Source organism: Syngnathoides biaculeatus, chromosome 13, assembly GCF_019802595.1.
Source record: "Syngnathoides biaculeatus isolate LvHL_M chromosome 13, ASM1980259v1, whole genome shotgun sequence".
NCBI classification, from domain to species: domain Eukaryota; kingdom Metazoa; phylum Chordata; class Actinopteri; order Syngnathiformes; family Syngnathidae; genus Syngnathoides; species Syngnathoides biaculeatus.
In genome coordinates, this window is record NC_084652.1 from 25,062,155 (window position 1) to 25,076,069 (window position 13,915).

Here is a 13,915-nt window from a genome sequence, read left to right on the forward strand (position 1 = left end):
ATATCACAGAGAAAAAAATCCCAGCATTTACTCGAGGGAAGAGCCGACTCTCTCCTGTGGAAATTGAAACTACTAGAAAGATAGCTTGTACAAGAATTCATGTAGAAAGAGTAATTGGACTTGTTAGAAATAAATTCACGATCCTACAAAGTAGTCTTCCAATTGACTATTTGCATTGCAGACCAGACTGTGGTCCAACAATTGACAAGATCACCATTGTGTGTTGTGCTCTTACTAACATGTCGCTCAGTAGAACCATTTGAAAAGATGCTTGAAAATACATCAATTATACAAGTACAGTATGAGTTTGGCATCAAGGAAATTGTACTGGTGTTGATTGTTCAATTTGATCTGTCCCAAGTTTGCTCATAATTTGGTCACCTACAATTGTAAGAGTTCTTTTATATTTTCCTTGTTCTAGTTGTGTGCTTTAAAATGAAACAAGGCAACCAAGTACAATAAAACAGCTATCACACAAAGAAGACACAATGTAATATACATAACACTTTATATTGCCATCTTCCTACATTCTTTACAAAACAATTTTCCTTTAGGTACCCACTTTATGTTTGCACATTTAAAGATCTTTTTCATTTGTATTGTCACTGATGTTGTTGCCTTGTCCAGTTTCCTCTTCTTTGTCAATGTCTTGAATCATTTTATATTGTACCTGTTAAAAATACAAGCAGAAAATTAGAAATATAAGGAATACATCATCTATAAGGTGATGCATTTTTTGTATTTTATATATATATATATACATACATATATATACACACAGTACATATTTATATTTAATGGTCAATAGTGTCTCAATCATCGGTGCAATAAAATAAAACATGGGTACCTGAAATCAATAGATCATGTAAACAAAGTGTATTTGCTGACAATTATCCTTGCCGCGTTGTTTTTAATTTCGATTGGAACGAACAAATGATGTGTTGACTTTATTTCCGGATATAAAATGTTTTTTTTTTAAAGGAATTACGTGAGGTGTTTTTTTTAATTCAGTGCACGCGCAGACTCATTAGTAACCTTAATTCCCCGATGCGTGTCTGAGCGTGCGTGCTGTAACCCCCAAAGTGCTCACCCGCAGCGACGTGGCCGGTTTTGAATGCAGCGTCAGGCTTGATGCATGCTGCAGAGCGAGGTGCTGCATGGGAACCGAAACACTTGTTCTAATTCAGCAGGTCTGCTCCATCAGAATGGCAGCACGCTCATCAATGAGGTGCGTGGAGCGATTGGTCACGCCGCGTTATAAACTTGCACGGTTCAAATTATCATGAGCAAAGGGGAGGGCGGTGTAGACACGTCCTCACACAGCCATGTAAAATGGCCCAACGTGACACTAATGCAAACAAGTTGTTTGACTTGTCACGATGAAGTCAAATCCATCAACATTTGGAGCCTACTATATGAAAATGTTATACACACTTACACGGTAGTTGGAGCCGCTGTTGTACAAAAACAGAGAATTGACGGGTCACTGATGGTGTAGTGAAACACACACTTGATTGATATTGCAGCGTGGGATCGATTCCTGCTAAGTGATGGTGTCGATATCTACCCTGTGACTGACTGGGGATCAGTTCAGGGTGTAGTCTGCCTTTCGCCTGAAGCTAGCTGGGACAGGCTTTGGCTCTCCCATGACCCTTGTTAGGATAAGCGGCTTGGATAATGGGGGATCAGTTCAGGGTGTAGTCTGCCTTTCGCCTGAAGCTAGCTGGGACAGGCTTTGGCTCTCCCATGACCCTTGTTAGGATAAGCGGCTTGGATAATGGATTGGTGAATAGATGGATATTGAGACATTGAAAAAATGGCCAATAGTGCGTGTGTATATTCGACTTTATCATAGATCTTTGACTTGGCTCGGGATTATTGTAAAATGTGGTATAACATTGAGAATATTGTATGATATGGTATAATTGCAACTAAAACATTTTTAAAATATCGGAATCTAAATCACATATAGCTGGTGACGTGTGGCGTATAAAATAGGTTGACAAGTCATCCAAATTATCTTTGAAAGTTCAAAGTGGATTTGTCACCGGAGTCACGGGCCAGGGTTTGAATTACAGCCTATTATTGAAATTAGTTTATATACCAATGATGTATTTACAAATTGTCAGTTTAATAGAAGCCATCGTTATGGCGGGCCAGGGTTTGAATTACAGCCTATTATTGAAATTAGTTTATATACCAATGATGTATTTACAAATTGTCAGTTTAATAGAAGCCATCGTTATGGGTTAAATATGGAATGCGTATTAATGGTTAACATCCTTCCATCCATTTTCTTAGCCACACAGAGTGCTGGAGCCTATCCCAGCTGTCAATGGGCAGGAGGCAGGGTACACCCTAAACTGGTTACCAGCCAATCACAGGGCACATCGAGACAAACAGCCGCACTCACGATCACTTAGGGCAAACAGGCACGGGGAGAACATGCAAACTCCACACAACGCGGACTGTTAAGGCCAACGCTTTCTATAACAGTCCAACGCTTTCTAACTGAATCACTGTACCTTAATGGTTAACGTAATCAAGTGCTCGTCAAACATGAGGTATACCCTTCCATATAAAACAATGAATGTTGGTCATTTTGGTGACAATATCCAAGATAAATTCAAGTGCAACTGTTTTGTGACATGATAATGTGACGTGTATAATGGCCTTCTCCTGGTTTGTGTTCTGCACCTGTTTGGTGGCTGTTCTGTTAGGTGTCTGCTTTAAGGCATGTGCAACAGCTTCATCATGCAGAGAGCAGCGCAAGTCTCATTGACGCGACACGTTGCCGCATTCAACGATAGCGGCGCAAGTGGGCTTCTTCCCACGGCCGCTGCCTGCCTGCGCGGTTGCTGCATTCACGCACATTCAACACGCGTGGGGCGCGCGCCGCACACATCCTGCATCAAAGGTCCATTCCACCCCCCTGGAACAAATTGACTCTTCAGTGAATGTCCTGAATAGATGAGTAGTTAAACAAACCGGTGGAAGGTGTCCTCTCGGTACCCGAAGCATTTTTTTATTGCGTGGGGTGTCAAAGCGGTGCAAAACCCCGCGGGTCCACCACTGTGCTTTTATTTATCAACCAGTTTTCCCAATCAAAAAGCGCACTGGCCGGCACAAGTCGCACATCGACCACTCTGCTCTGCTGTGGCTGCAGTGTTCCCACTTCTTGCGAAATAAATGAGCGCGCTGAGGCTCTTGAGATCACGGGTGTATGTGCTCAATGCCTGTCACTTGCAGCAACAGCAGGTTCGGTCGATGCTTAACAAAATATCCTAATATGCATCATCATAATTATCAGAATGGAAATATACATATGCAAGACAATTGTGTGACCCCACCCCCTGAAAATGTTATAAAATTATTTTAACGTCAGTGCCTTTTGGAATCGGTCCATTATGTTCACATCGGTATCAAAATAATAGCAGAAAAAATGTGTTCCCCTATTCCACTTAGAATGTAGCTACAATCAACAGATAAACGAATTCACGAGTTCAAATGTGAATTCAATCAGATCAACAAATTGACGAATTCAAATGTGAATTCAATCAAGTGGATCTTATTAAATCTAATACTTTTAAAAATCACTTGAATTAACTTTATTGGAGCATGTACTTGTGTTGGCTATGATTGATCTGGTTAAACGTTAATTATTTTCAAGGAAAGGCGAGACCAATTACGCCAGTCCACCATATTTCAAGGATGTAAAAATATGCTATTTGAATAAATGTTACTGTAACTCGTATCTGCTGCACATGTTTGAAAGGGGCTTAAACGAACTTATTTTCAACGAAAGGACAATGACGTCAGTCAAGAACATTGCCATCACGTGGGACCGAACATTATTTGATCTTTGTACAATGACAAATAATTTGAATTTATTTATTTCAAACATCCAAATCCGTTTTACAAGTTCAACTACGACAAATAATTTGAGTATTTTAACTCCGGGAATAAGGGGACACTTGGGTCAGTTGACTACGCTTGAATTATGTGGAACTTTGTGGTTCGCGTTTTTCAAATGGAAATGCTATGATTCCGAGTCAAGGACGCGTTTGACAGCCGTTTTGTTGCCTGTCTGGACCACGCTGGGCCGCAGCGGGGGGCAAGTGGCCACACGTGGGCGTGGCTTTGCTAGGTTTAATCACGAGGTGCGCTTTGGCGGACCGCAACGTGATTGGTTGGCGTTTCGAGCAAGCGGCACGCGACTGCGGATGTCGCTATAAAGGCGCTTCGCGTGCGTGCCTGTCTTCCAGCGAAAAGTGAAGTGAGCGGTGACCACGTTGCATCGAGTCAATCAAAGACAGAACAAAGTGTCATTGTTCAGGCACCGAGGGCACCGACACCAAGCATGGACAGCGTATTGGACCCTTTCTCAGCCCTTGACTCCTTTTCCTCCCCTCCTTATTTCAACGATGACGACTTTTTCACCGACCAGTCCTCGAGGGACGGAAACCTGGATACAGACGACTTGTTAGACGATGACGTGGATTTCTTCAGCAGCCATTTTCAAGATTTTTACACCAGCAAGGAGAGCGGCAACAGAGCAGGCCATCACGGCCCAGAGGGCGAATATGACATAGGCAACCTGTCCTTTTCTTCTTCTTCGTCCACCTTCTCCTACAGCATCCCAGACCTGTCCCCTCACGGTGGAGCCCTGTCGAAAAGACGGAGGAGAATGAGGTCTGACACGGAGATGCAGCAGCTGAGGCAGGCAGCAAACATCAGGGAAAGGCGGAGGATGCAGTCGATTAATGACGCGTTTGAGGGACTGCGCTCGCACATCCCTACCCTACCCTACGAGAAGAGGCTCTCCAAAGTGGACACTCTGCGCTTGGCCATCGGGTACATCAACTTCCTCGCAGAACTGGTGCAGTCGGACCTGCCGATCCGGAATTCCACCAACGACATGCACGTGCAGCCCAAGAAAGTCATTATCTGCCACAGGGGAACAAGTACGTTTTAATTCGTAACGCTCGCTCGAGGAACTGTTGGATATCACAAGTAAGGTAAATGTGATTGTTTACAAATCTTGATATTGACGTCCTTTGTGGTTTTCTCCTTCACAGGGTCTCCCTCCCCGAGTGACCCCGACTTTGGTCTCCCTCCTCTGGCCGGTCACTCGCTATCCTGGTCGGATGAGAAGCAACTCCGGGACCAAAACATCATCCGCACAGCCAAGGTCTGGACCCCGGAGGACCCCCGGAAAGTGCACATAAAACCGCTCCTCACAGATATAGAGAACGAACCCCCTTTCGACATGGTGGCCTAAACTGACTTTCAACAATAATGGCCTAGACTGAGCAAACATTATATAAGAAGGCCAGAGCACTAGTGGATCGTGTAGATGATTCTGGTGATGCAATGTAAAAAAACAAAACAAAACAAAACTACTGTACATTGTGATATTGTAAATATACTTGCTTTATCGTTTTAAACGAAGCCACTGGCAATCATGTATTTAATTTAATGTTGCTAATAATATATGTTGTAATTTAATTGCAAAGAATGAGATATTTATTTTTTCATAATGACGATGAACTATTTTTCTATCCAATCTACAAATAAATTAAGACAACAACGAATCAGCAAATGTTGTGTGGGAATTGACGAGGGGGAAAAAAACAATACGTCGGTTCTTATAGCATTGGTACAGACTTAAAGACGTATCCTCAATTTGTCTGAAAGGTCATAGGATGTTACATATATGAGGAAAAGGGTTGGCATTCAAGCAAAATGCAGCAACGAAACACACTTGAAGTGGATTTAATGTTTGGCTGCGTTGCAAAGCGAAAATGAGAACTGCAACCATGACTGCAACTGGAAGTATGAATGGAAGTAAACTCGGATGCGAGTGCGCGTATGGAAATGGGGAGCGATTGTTGGCTGCAGCTGAAGGTGTTTCGCGTGCACGCGTATGAGCGTGCATGCAGCAACATGGTGGGAGACTGTTGAATGCAGCCTGCCAGGTGCTGCTCGGCCAGATTTTCCTAACCTAACCCAAGTTATGAGTCAAACTAAACTCCATCACACTGCTATGTGAAGCTGGTGGGCTGCAATCTGAAAGCAAATGACTGAGGGGAAACTTCCAAAACACTGATGCTGACGCTATGCAATGGACAGCAAATAGACTTCACGGGGTTGGTTTTCTCTATCTTGTTGTGATTCGAGTTCCAGGATTTTAGTCACATGTTTTTTTAATGTGCCACAAAGCGTCTTTTACCTGCTTGCCATACTTTGGAATTTCCTTGGTGGTGGAAATTGGCCGTCCTGAAACAGATCATCTGGCAGTTTCGGGAGCATGTAATCCGATTACAGACATTAGAAAGTCAGATGTTAGCGAGTCAGATGTTAGCGAGTCAATGCTGGGCAATTTCAGAAATACTCGAGGCTATTTTGTCGGTCCGGGAGAGGGTTTGGCAAAACCTTAAAGGGCAATTTAAGCATCTTGACAGGTTTTATTTCCTTTATGTACACGGGCCATGCCAAGAGGCAATTTGCTTCAGAAAAGACTTAAAAGTTGCACGCTTATTCACAAAAAGGAGAATGCAGCTCATGCCTTGCAAGCAGAGGATCAATTGTGAACACACATTTTTTATGGGCTGCACATGAAAAACACAACACACAATTTTTAAATACAGTAATATCCATCAATCTATTTTCCAACCCGCTTATTCTCATAAGAGTCGTATTTAAATTTCTAATTAAAAAATATAACTCACCTAAGGAGGTGTGCATGTTTTTTTAAATTTCTTAGCACAGGCAAAGCAACGAAGGATAAAAACTTATCACATGACACATTACATTCAAATTTAGGTCATTTTGAATCAATCCTTTTACTGCCCCCAATGTCATTTCCATCACATCCAGAAAATGGAATAAAAACTGTGTATGGGTTGAAAGTAACATAATATCTGATTACTATAATGGGCGTCGCCAGGCCACGGCCTCACCTGGGCCTCATTCTAGCTAATTATGCCTTGCGTGTTGTTCAGTATTGTTAGCAGCCAGTTGTTTGAGACTGCGGTCTGCGTCCAAGCAACTTCTAGTTAAGTGTTGTTTCTGTCTGCTAGTTTTCCGATCCCCTTTTCATGTTTTTGGACCTTGCCTTTGTTGGACTGCCTACCTGTGTATGAACTCAGCCTGGAATAAAACCAGCCTCGTCATCATGTCACTGCCTCGGAGTCCTGGATCTGGGTCCAAGCCCTTGTTCCATGTTAATAACAAGTACTGTTGAGGGGGAAAAAAACCCGTCAATTTAATCATGCGCTACCAAAAATTAAGTAGGCTACTATACTTTTTCCTCATTTGATCCGTTTTATTCACCTAGTTTAAATCACTTACCTATCCCCCAGAACTACAACCAAATGACAGTTATATCAATTATATATCAGACAATTATATAATATTGTGAATATAACAGTGAGATTAAAGACGTTTTTTCTTTTTTCAGGATCGCTAATGTTTCCTCTTCAGAATGAAACGTTTTGGACATTTGATGAGATTGCTGCAATGTTTAATCCCCCCCCCCCATGATTTTTATGCCTTGTATAGGTAGATTTAAATCGCACTATTGCAGAATCAATTCTCATTTAATAACCAGTAAAGTGGCCGTTCTGTGATTAGAAGACGAGTTAAGATTTTCTCAAACGTAATCTTTGGAAATGATAGCATCTTTGGCCTCTGCTATTTAATCCTCTTAAGACTGTTTTACAGGTCGCTCCAAGTGAGGACTTATTCAGAATACTTCATGTGCAGATGAAACGACTCTTCCCGTACATTCTAGTTTGTAATGTTTTCTTTTTTTCAGCCGAGTGTCAAGCTGTCATCTTAAATCTTTATGACCAAAAGGTTTGTAGTGGGCTGCAGCGACCAAAAGACAAAAAAGGAAAGGGGGAGGTTGAGAGCATCATCTTCCCTCGCTGCGCGCTTTTTTCTTCTCAACTTGACCTTTCAATTTCAATTACATCTTTATGAGCGCTCACCCCAATGAAGCGCATCTCGGCCCTGTTCTTGGAGGATGCACCTGGTAGTTTCAACTTTTTTTTTCACGTCTTTGCGCCCGTGTCTGTGGAGAGCAGCTGCCCTAAAAACAAGCAAAGAGTCTTCGAGACGGGTTGGCACCGTTTTCCGCGTCTTTAATGTTCCATTAGCCTTTGTGTGGGATACAATATGGCAACTGTAAAGCTTGACGTTTTGCAAGAATAAAACGCGGTTTCAATGACGTGACACAGGGCTCAAAGCGCAAGCATCGCATGCAGGCCAACACGTCTTTACGTTTGTTTTGTGCGCGCGTGCGCACACACACACGCGCGCACACACACCCAATTAACACCAGCAAGGTCTTTTCGCCGCGCCTCGATAAGACAATTAAATTTATGTGTGCCATTTTCTCAAGGAGAGAAAGGAGGAGGATATGGTGTATTTTCTTCCCTTCACCTGGCGCTCTCTGCACAAGAGAGCAAACTGTCGTCTTTGGTGCCCCCGCAACCATCCGGCCGTCCCCATCCTGTGCCATTGTCTTCAGCATTGATCCTTCATTCTGCAGTGGTTTTAACTCTTGTTTTGTGTCATATTTTGATCCGCAACATTTAGCAGATGCCGCAATTGTCGGATCCAAAGTGTAGAGCTACTCAAGACTGAAAGAGAGTTGCGAGGAAGACAGCGACGGGCACATCTTCACAGGAATAAAACATATTGAAGCCAAAACAGACTTCAACCTGCTCCATTTCAGCCTTTGTGTTATTTGTGAATAATTAATGTTAATAGGGACAGGTTTGTATACTTTGAATGCGGGAGCACAGGTGCGGAGTGACAGGATGAATGACCGGCTCCGATTTTTTGCCAAAGCTCGAGGGCACTTGTCCAGGGTCTTCAAGCTGATGGAAAATATTGTCATGTCTTTGATTCGAGGCATTACTTCCACCAAGAACAAAGCCGGGTGATGAAAAGCTTATGCGGCAGTGAAGAAGGCGATGACGATGGCCACTCCTGCAGCTTCCCAAAAGAAAGAGAAAGGGGACGGAATCAATAGCAAATACGCGTTTCTGGTTGGGTGCGTGAGTGCTCCGTCCAACTCGAAAAATTAATCCTTCCAACTTTTAAAAGGCTACCTTTTCCCGACAATAATAGCAAGATGGTTGTGACCATTAAACATATGATCCTTGGTCTTTTGGAAGACCCCAAGAGCCTAACTTGTTATTGCCGGAATGTTCAACTTTGTAATAGCTCAAATTTTAACGGCCAACAAGAGGGCAATGCGCACAACAAGCTCAAGCTGATGTAATCGCAAATAACCATATTGTCTAATGAGAGAAAATAACACGGACAAGACAACCCCGTTGTGTATTGGATGACATTATTCCACATTTTTCAATAAAACGAAAATTTGAGGTTTCAGTATTGTGCACGCATAACCAAGACTCACAAAGGAATCACAGTTAATGTTGCAATGTAAAAAGGAGTTGGCGACAGAAGAAGAAACCAATTTATGCAAGCAACGTCTCAATATATACCCCCCCCCCCATATTCTCGCCTTGGTGAATGCGCAGCTTGTATGACGAATGCTAACGTTTCCCACAATATTTCAACAAAAAGTGATAAATTGGTCATATGCTAATTTCAGTCACACTGGTGGACAAGAGGACACTCAACCCTTTAGGGGCTCCTTTGTTCTCTACAGCTCTGACTTTGGGCTCAACGGGAACCAAGTTTTTCTTTTCCCCCCAGTTTTAACCCTCCACCGCCCCGAGCTATCTAACGCCGTTGCCAGGATTCAAATGTGTTAAAGCTGGCATCATTTTTCACCACCTCTCGGTTTTGGTATCGACAAAAGCGGGCTCTAAGAAATTGCTTGTTCCCTGGCTTGAACTTCACTGATGTCCGGCTGCTCCCTTTTCCTTGTCTCAACGCAGCGCAGCGGGGATGGATTTGCAAGACAAATGCAACAGTGTGTGTTTGAGGGAGTCAAGTGGCATAAAAAGACCGTTTCAGTCTGCTGATGGGATGGAGAAAGTCAGCATTATGCACCCGTCAAATCAATCAAAAACAAAAGCCTGCATGTATAATATAGTGTATATCCCTGTGGAATGGCAACCTGCTAAATACGTTTGTTAGGTGTTGTGTTTTAATTTTCAACTCGGTGGGGGAACCACTTAGGAGGATACATTCCAGGAAAAAAATGAAGTATTCTCATCCAGCCTGTTTTTTTAAACGCAAATAAACAACTGTACATGAATGATGCATTCTCATACAAACTCTTCAATAATAACAGACACGTAAAAACAAAAATCAAATTTGGCAATTTTTTAAAAATTCTTTCTTGGTTTTATTTGGGTAAATCCATCCATCCATTCATCCATTTTCCAAACCACTTATCCTCACAAGGGTCACTGGAGTGCTGGAGACTATTCCGGCTATCTACGGGCAGGAAGCGGGGTAGTATACCCCAAAATTGTTGCCATCCAGTCGCAGGGCACATAGAAACAAGCAAGCATTCAGACTCACAATCACACCTAAGAGCAATTTCCATCCATCCATCCATCCATCCATCCATCCATCCATTTTCTTAGCCGCTTATCCTCACAAGGGGCACGGGGAGTGCTGGAGCCTATCCCAGCTGTCAACGGGCAGGAGGCAGGGTACACCCTGAACTGGTTGCCAGCCAATTGCAGGGCACATCAAGACAAACAGCCACACTCACACTCACACCTCGGGGCAATTTAGAGTCTCCAATTAATGCATGTCTTTGGGATGTTGGGGGAAACCAGAGTTCCCAGAGAAAACCCACACAGGCAGGGCAAGAATGCATGAACTCCACCCAGTAGGTGAATCCCGGTCTTCAGAACTGTGAAGCGAACAGTCTAACCATTCGCTTCACTGTGCCGCCTGTGTAAATGTCTTCCATGTTTAAAACAACTATCGTAAAATTGGCCCATCCATTCATTTTCCACAGCATATCCAAGGTCGGGTCACATGGCAGTAGTTATAGCAGGGAAGCCCAGGCTTTCCACTTCCAAGCCACTTCATCAAGCTCTTCCAGGGGAATCTTGAGGTGTTCCAAGGCCTGCTGGGAGACATAGTCTCTCCAACATGTCCATGGTGGTCCTGGGGTCTCCACCTGGTGTGACATGCCTGGAACACCTCACCAATGAGTTATCCGGGAGGCATTCTAACCAGATGCCCCAGGCACCACATCTGGCTCCTCTCATGCCTCAGGGGTTCTCGACCAGCAGGAACAGCAGCCGCTGCTTCTCGACCATTTCTCGGTGGTCCCTGACCAACAGCAGCAGGAGCAACCATCTCTTGAACATGCCTCAGCGGTGCTTGACCAGAAGTAGCTGTCATGACCAGAACACGAGGCTGAACCCAAAATGCACGACTCAAGAGACCAGGTACAGTTCGGGAAGCGTCTTTATTCACTACAAGGTCGAAACACAGGCAGGCAGTCCAAAGAAGCAGCAGTACCAAAATCAGCAGGCGTAAAGGCAGGGTCGTTAACAAGGCAGGGTTCGGTACACAAAGTAGCAAGGACATAGGGAAAGGGTTGCAGGAATGTGAAATAGTAGTACAACAATCTGGCGAGGACCAGACCTCACGCGTGGCAATATATACATGGACCGTAATCACCAAAACAAGATGCATGGGAGTCCATCTACTCATCGGAGCTGTTCAGGGGAAGACACACCCATGACAGTAGTAGCTTCTGTCTCTCGACCATGCCCCAGCAGTGCTTGACCAGCAGTAGCAGCTGCCGCCTCTCCACCATGCCTCGGTGGTGCTCGACCAGCAGCAGCAGCCGACGCTTCTTAACCATGCCTCGGTGGTGCTTGACCAGCAGCAGCAGCAGCCGCTGCCTCTTGACCATGCCTCGGCGATTCTTGACCAGCAGCAGCAGCTGCTTCCCCTCGACCATATCTCGGTGAGGTTTTTGTCTGCAGCTGTCACCTGTTCCTGTTTGGTTTCTGCTTTGCCATTGGGACCCTCCTCGCGGGCATCTGCCTGGTTGGCCCCATGGGGACCCTGGTGCTTAGCATCCTAGTAGACCTCCTGAACTACTCAGCCAAGCTCCTCACTTTTGATGGCCTTGAAGGCCACCAGGCACCAGGTCTCTGCCCTCCTACAGCCCCCCCCCCCCCCCCCGCCCTCGCTGCTGGACTGTATTTTGTGTTTTGTTTTGTTGCCGCTGCCCTTGTTCGCAACTGCCTCGGACAGCAGCACCTCACCTGCGGCTCATTGTCACTATTAAGGCCATGCATTTAAGCCTTGTGTGTTATTTTGACAGTTGCCAGTTCATTGCACAAGACTGCATTAGTCTGCATGAATATTCACGCCTTCTTCTTCTTTTCTTTTCAGCTTGTCCCGTTAGGGGTCGCCACAGCGTGTCATCTTTTGCCATCTCAGGCTATCTCCTGCATCTTCCTCTCTAACCCCAACTGCCCTCATGTCTTCCCTCACCACAGCCATAAACCTTCTCTTTGGTCTTCCTCTCGCCCTTTTGCCTGGCAGCTCCATCCTCAACACCTTACCACCAATATACTCACTCTCTTGCCTCTGAACATGTCCAAACCATCGAAGTCTGCTCTCTCGAATCTTGTCTCCAAAACATCCAACTTTGGCTGTCCCTCTAATGAGCTCATTTCTAATCCTATCCAACCTGGTCAAGCAAGAACCTCAACATCTTCATTTCTGCCACCTCCAGTTCTGCTTCCTGTTGTTTCTTCAGTGCCACTGTCTCTAATCCGTACATCATGGCCGGCCTCACCACTGTTTTGTAAACTTTGCCCTTCATCCTAGCAGAGACTCTTCTATCACATAACACACCAGACACCTTTCGCCAGCTGTTCCAACCTGCTTGGACCCGTTTCTTCACTTCCTTACCACACTCACCATTGCTCTGGATTGTTGACCCTAAATATTTGAAGTCATCCACCCTCGCTATCTCTTCTCCCTGTAGCCTCACTCTTCCCCCTCCACTTTTCTCTCCCTGATGCAGTCCCACCTCCACCTTAAATTCCTCTGTCACACCTAAGGCACACCTCACCATTGTTCTGCTGCCATCATACATGTCCTGTACTATTTTTACATACTTCTCTGCCACATCAGACTTACGCATTCAGTACCACAGTTCCTCTCTTGGTACTCTGTCATAGGCTTTCTTTAGATCCACAAAGACACAATGTAGCTCCTTCTGACCTTCTCTGGACTTTTCCACTAGCATCCTCAAGGCAAATAATGCATCTGTGGTACTCTTTCTCGGCATGAAACCATACTGTTGCTCGCAGATACTTACTTCTGTCCTGAGTCTAGCCTCCACTACTCTTTCCCATAACTTCATTGTGTGGCTCATCAACTTTATTCCTCTATAGTTCCCATAGCTCTGAACATCCCCTTTGTTCTTAAAAATGGGAACTAGAACACTTTCCCTCCATTCTTCAGGCATCTTTTCGCCCGCTAGTATTCTGTTGAATAAGTTGGTCAAAAACTCTACAGACATCTCTCCAAATTGCTACCATACCTCTACCGGTATGTCATCAAGACCAACTGCCTTTCCATTTTTCATCCTTTGAAGTGCCTTTCTAACTTCCCCTTAGTAATCATTGCCACTTCCTGGTCCTTCACACTTGCCTCCTCAACTCTTCCTTCTCTCTCATTTTCTTCATTCATCAACTTCTCAAAGTATTCTTTCCATCTATTTCGCAAACTACTGGCACCAGTCAACACATTTCCATCTCTATCCTTAATCACCCTTACCTGCTGCACATCCTTCCCATCTCTATCCCTCTGTCTGGCCAACCTGTAGAGATCCTTTTCTCCTTCTTTCGTGTCCAACCTGGTGTACATGTCTTCATATGCCTCTTGTTTAGCCTTTGCCACCTCTACCTTTGCCCTACGTCGCATCTCGATG

The 13,915-nt window shown here is 44.5% G+C and overlaps 1 protein-coding gene and 1 long non-coding RNA gene across 3 annotated transcripts; one reads left to right on the plus strand and one right to left on the minus strand.

The window, feature by feature from the left end:
* Positions 1-406: 406 nt before the first annotated feature.
* On the minus strand, positions 407-8,190 carry LOC133511396 (uncharacterized). 2 transcript variants are annotated; one of them, XR_009797897.1, is made up of 7 exons: positions 7,995-8,190; positions 7,136-7,239; positions 5,037-5,193; positions 4,806-4,947; positions 4,532-4,666; positions 2,698-4,465; positions 407-670 (listed from the first exon to the last, which is right to left on the minus strand). It is a non-coding gene; the product is annotated as an uncharacterized LOC133511396 (long non-coding RNA). The 2 variants fall into 2 exon arrangements; XR_009797898.1 differs by lacking the exon at positions 407-670 and having other exon boundaries at positions 2,794-2,932; positions 4,379-4,465.
* On the plus strand, positions 4,361-7,234 carry ptf1a (pancreas associated transcription factor 1a). Its single transcript, XM_061840277.1, has 2 exons — positions 4,361-4,964; positions 5,079-7,234. The coding sequence occupies exons 1-2, from the start codon at positions 4,361-4,363 to the stop codon at positions 5,279-5,281; spliced, it is 807 nt and encodes a 268-aa protein (XP_061696261.1). The 3' UTR covers positions 5,282-7,234.
* Positions 8,191-13,915: the final 5,725 nt, after the last annotated feature.

Coding starts and splice junctions, on each gene's coding strand:
- ptf1a (XM_061840277.1), top strand. CDS start 4,361: ATGGACAGCGTATTGGACCCTTTCTCAGCCCTTGACTCCTTTTCCTCC. Junction 4,965..5,078: donor TATCTGCCACAGGGGAACAA/GTACGTTTTAAT, acceptor TCTCCTTCACAG/GGTCTCCCTCCCCGAGTGAC.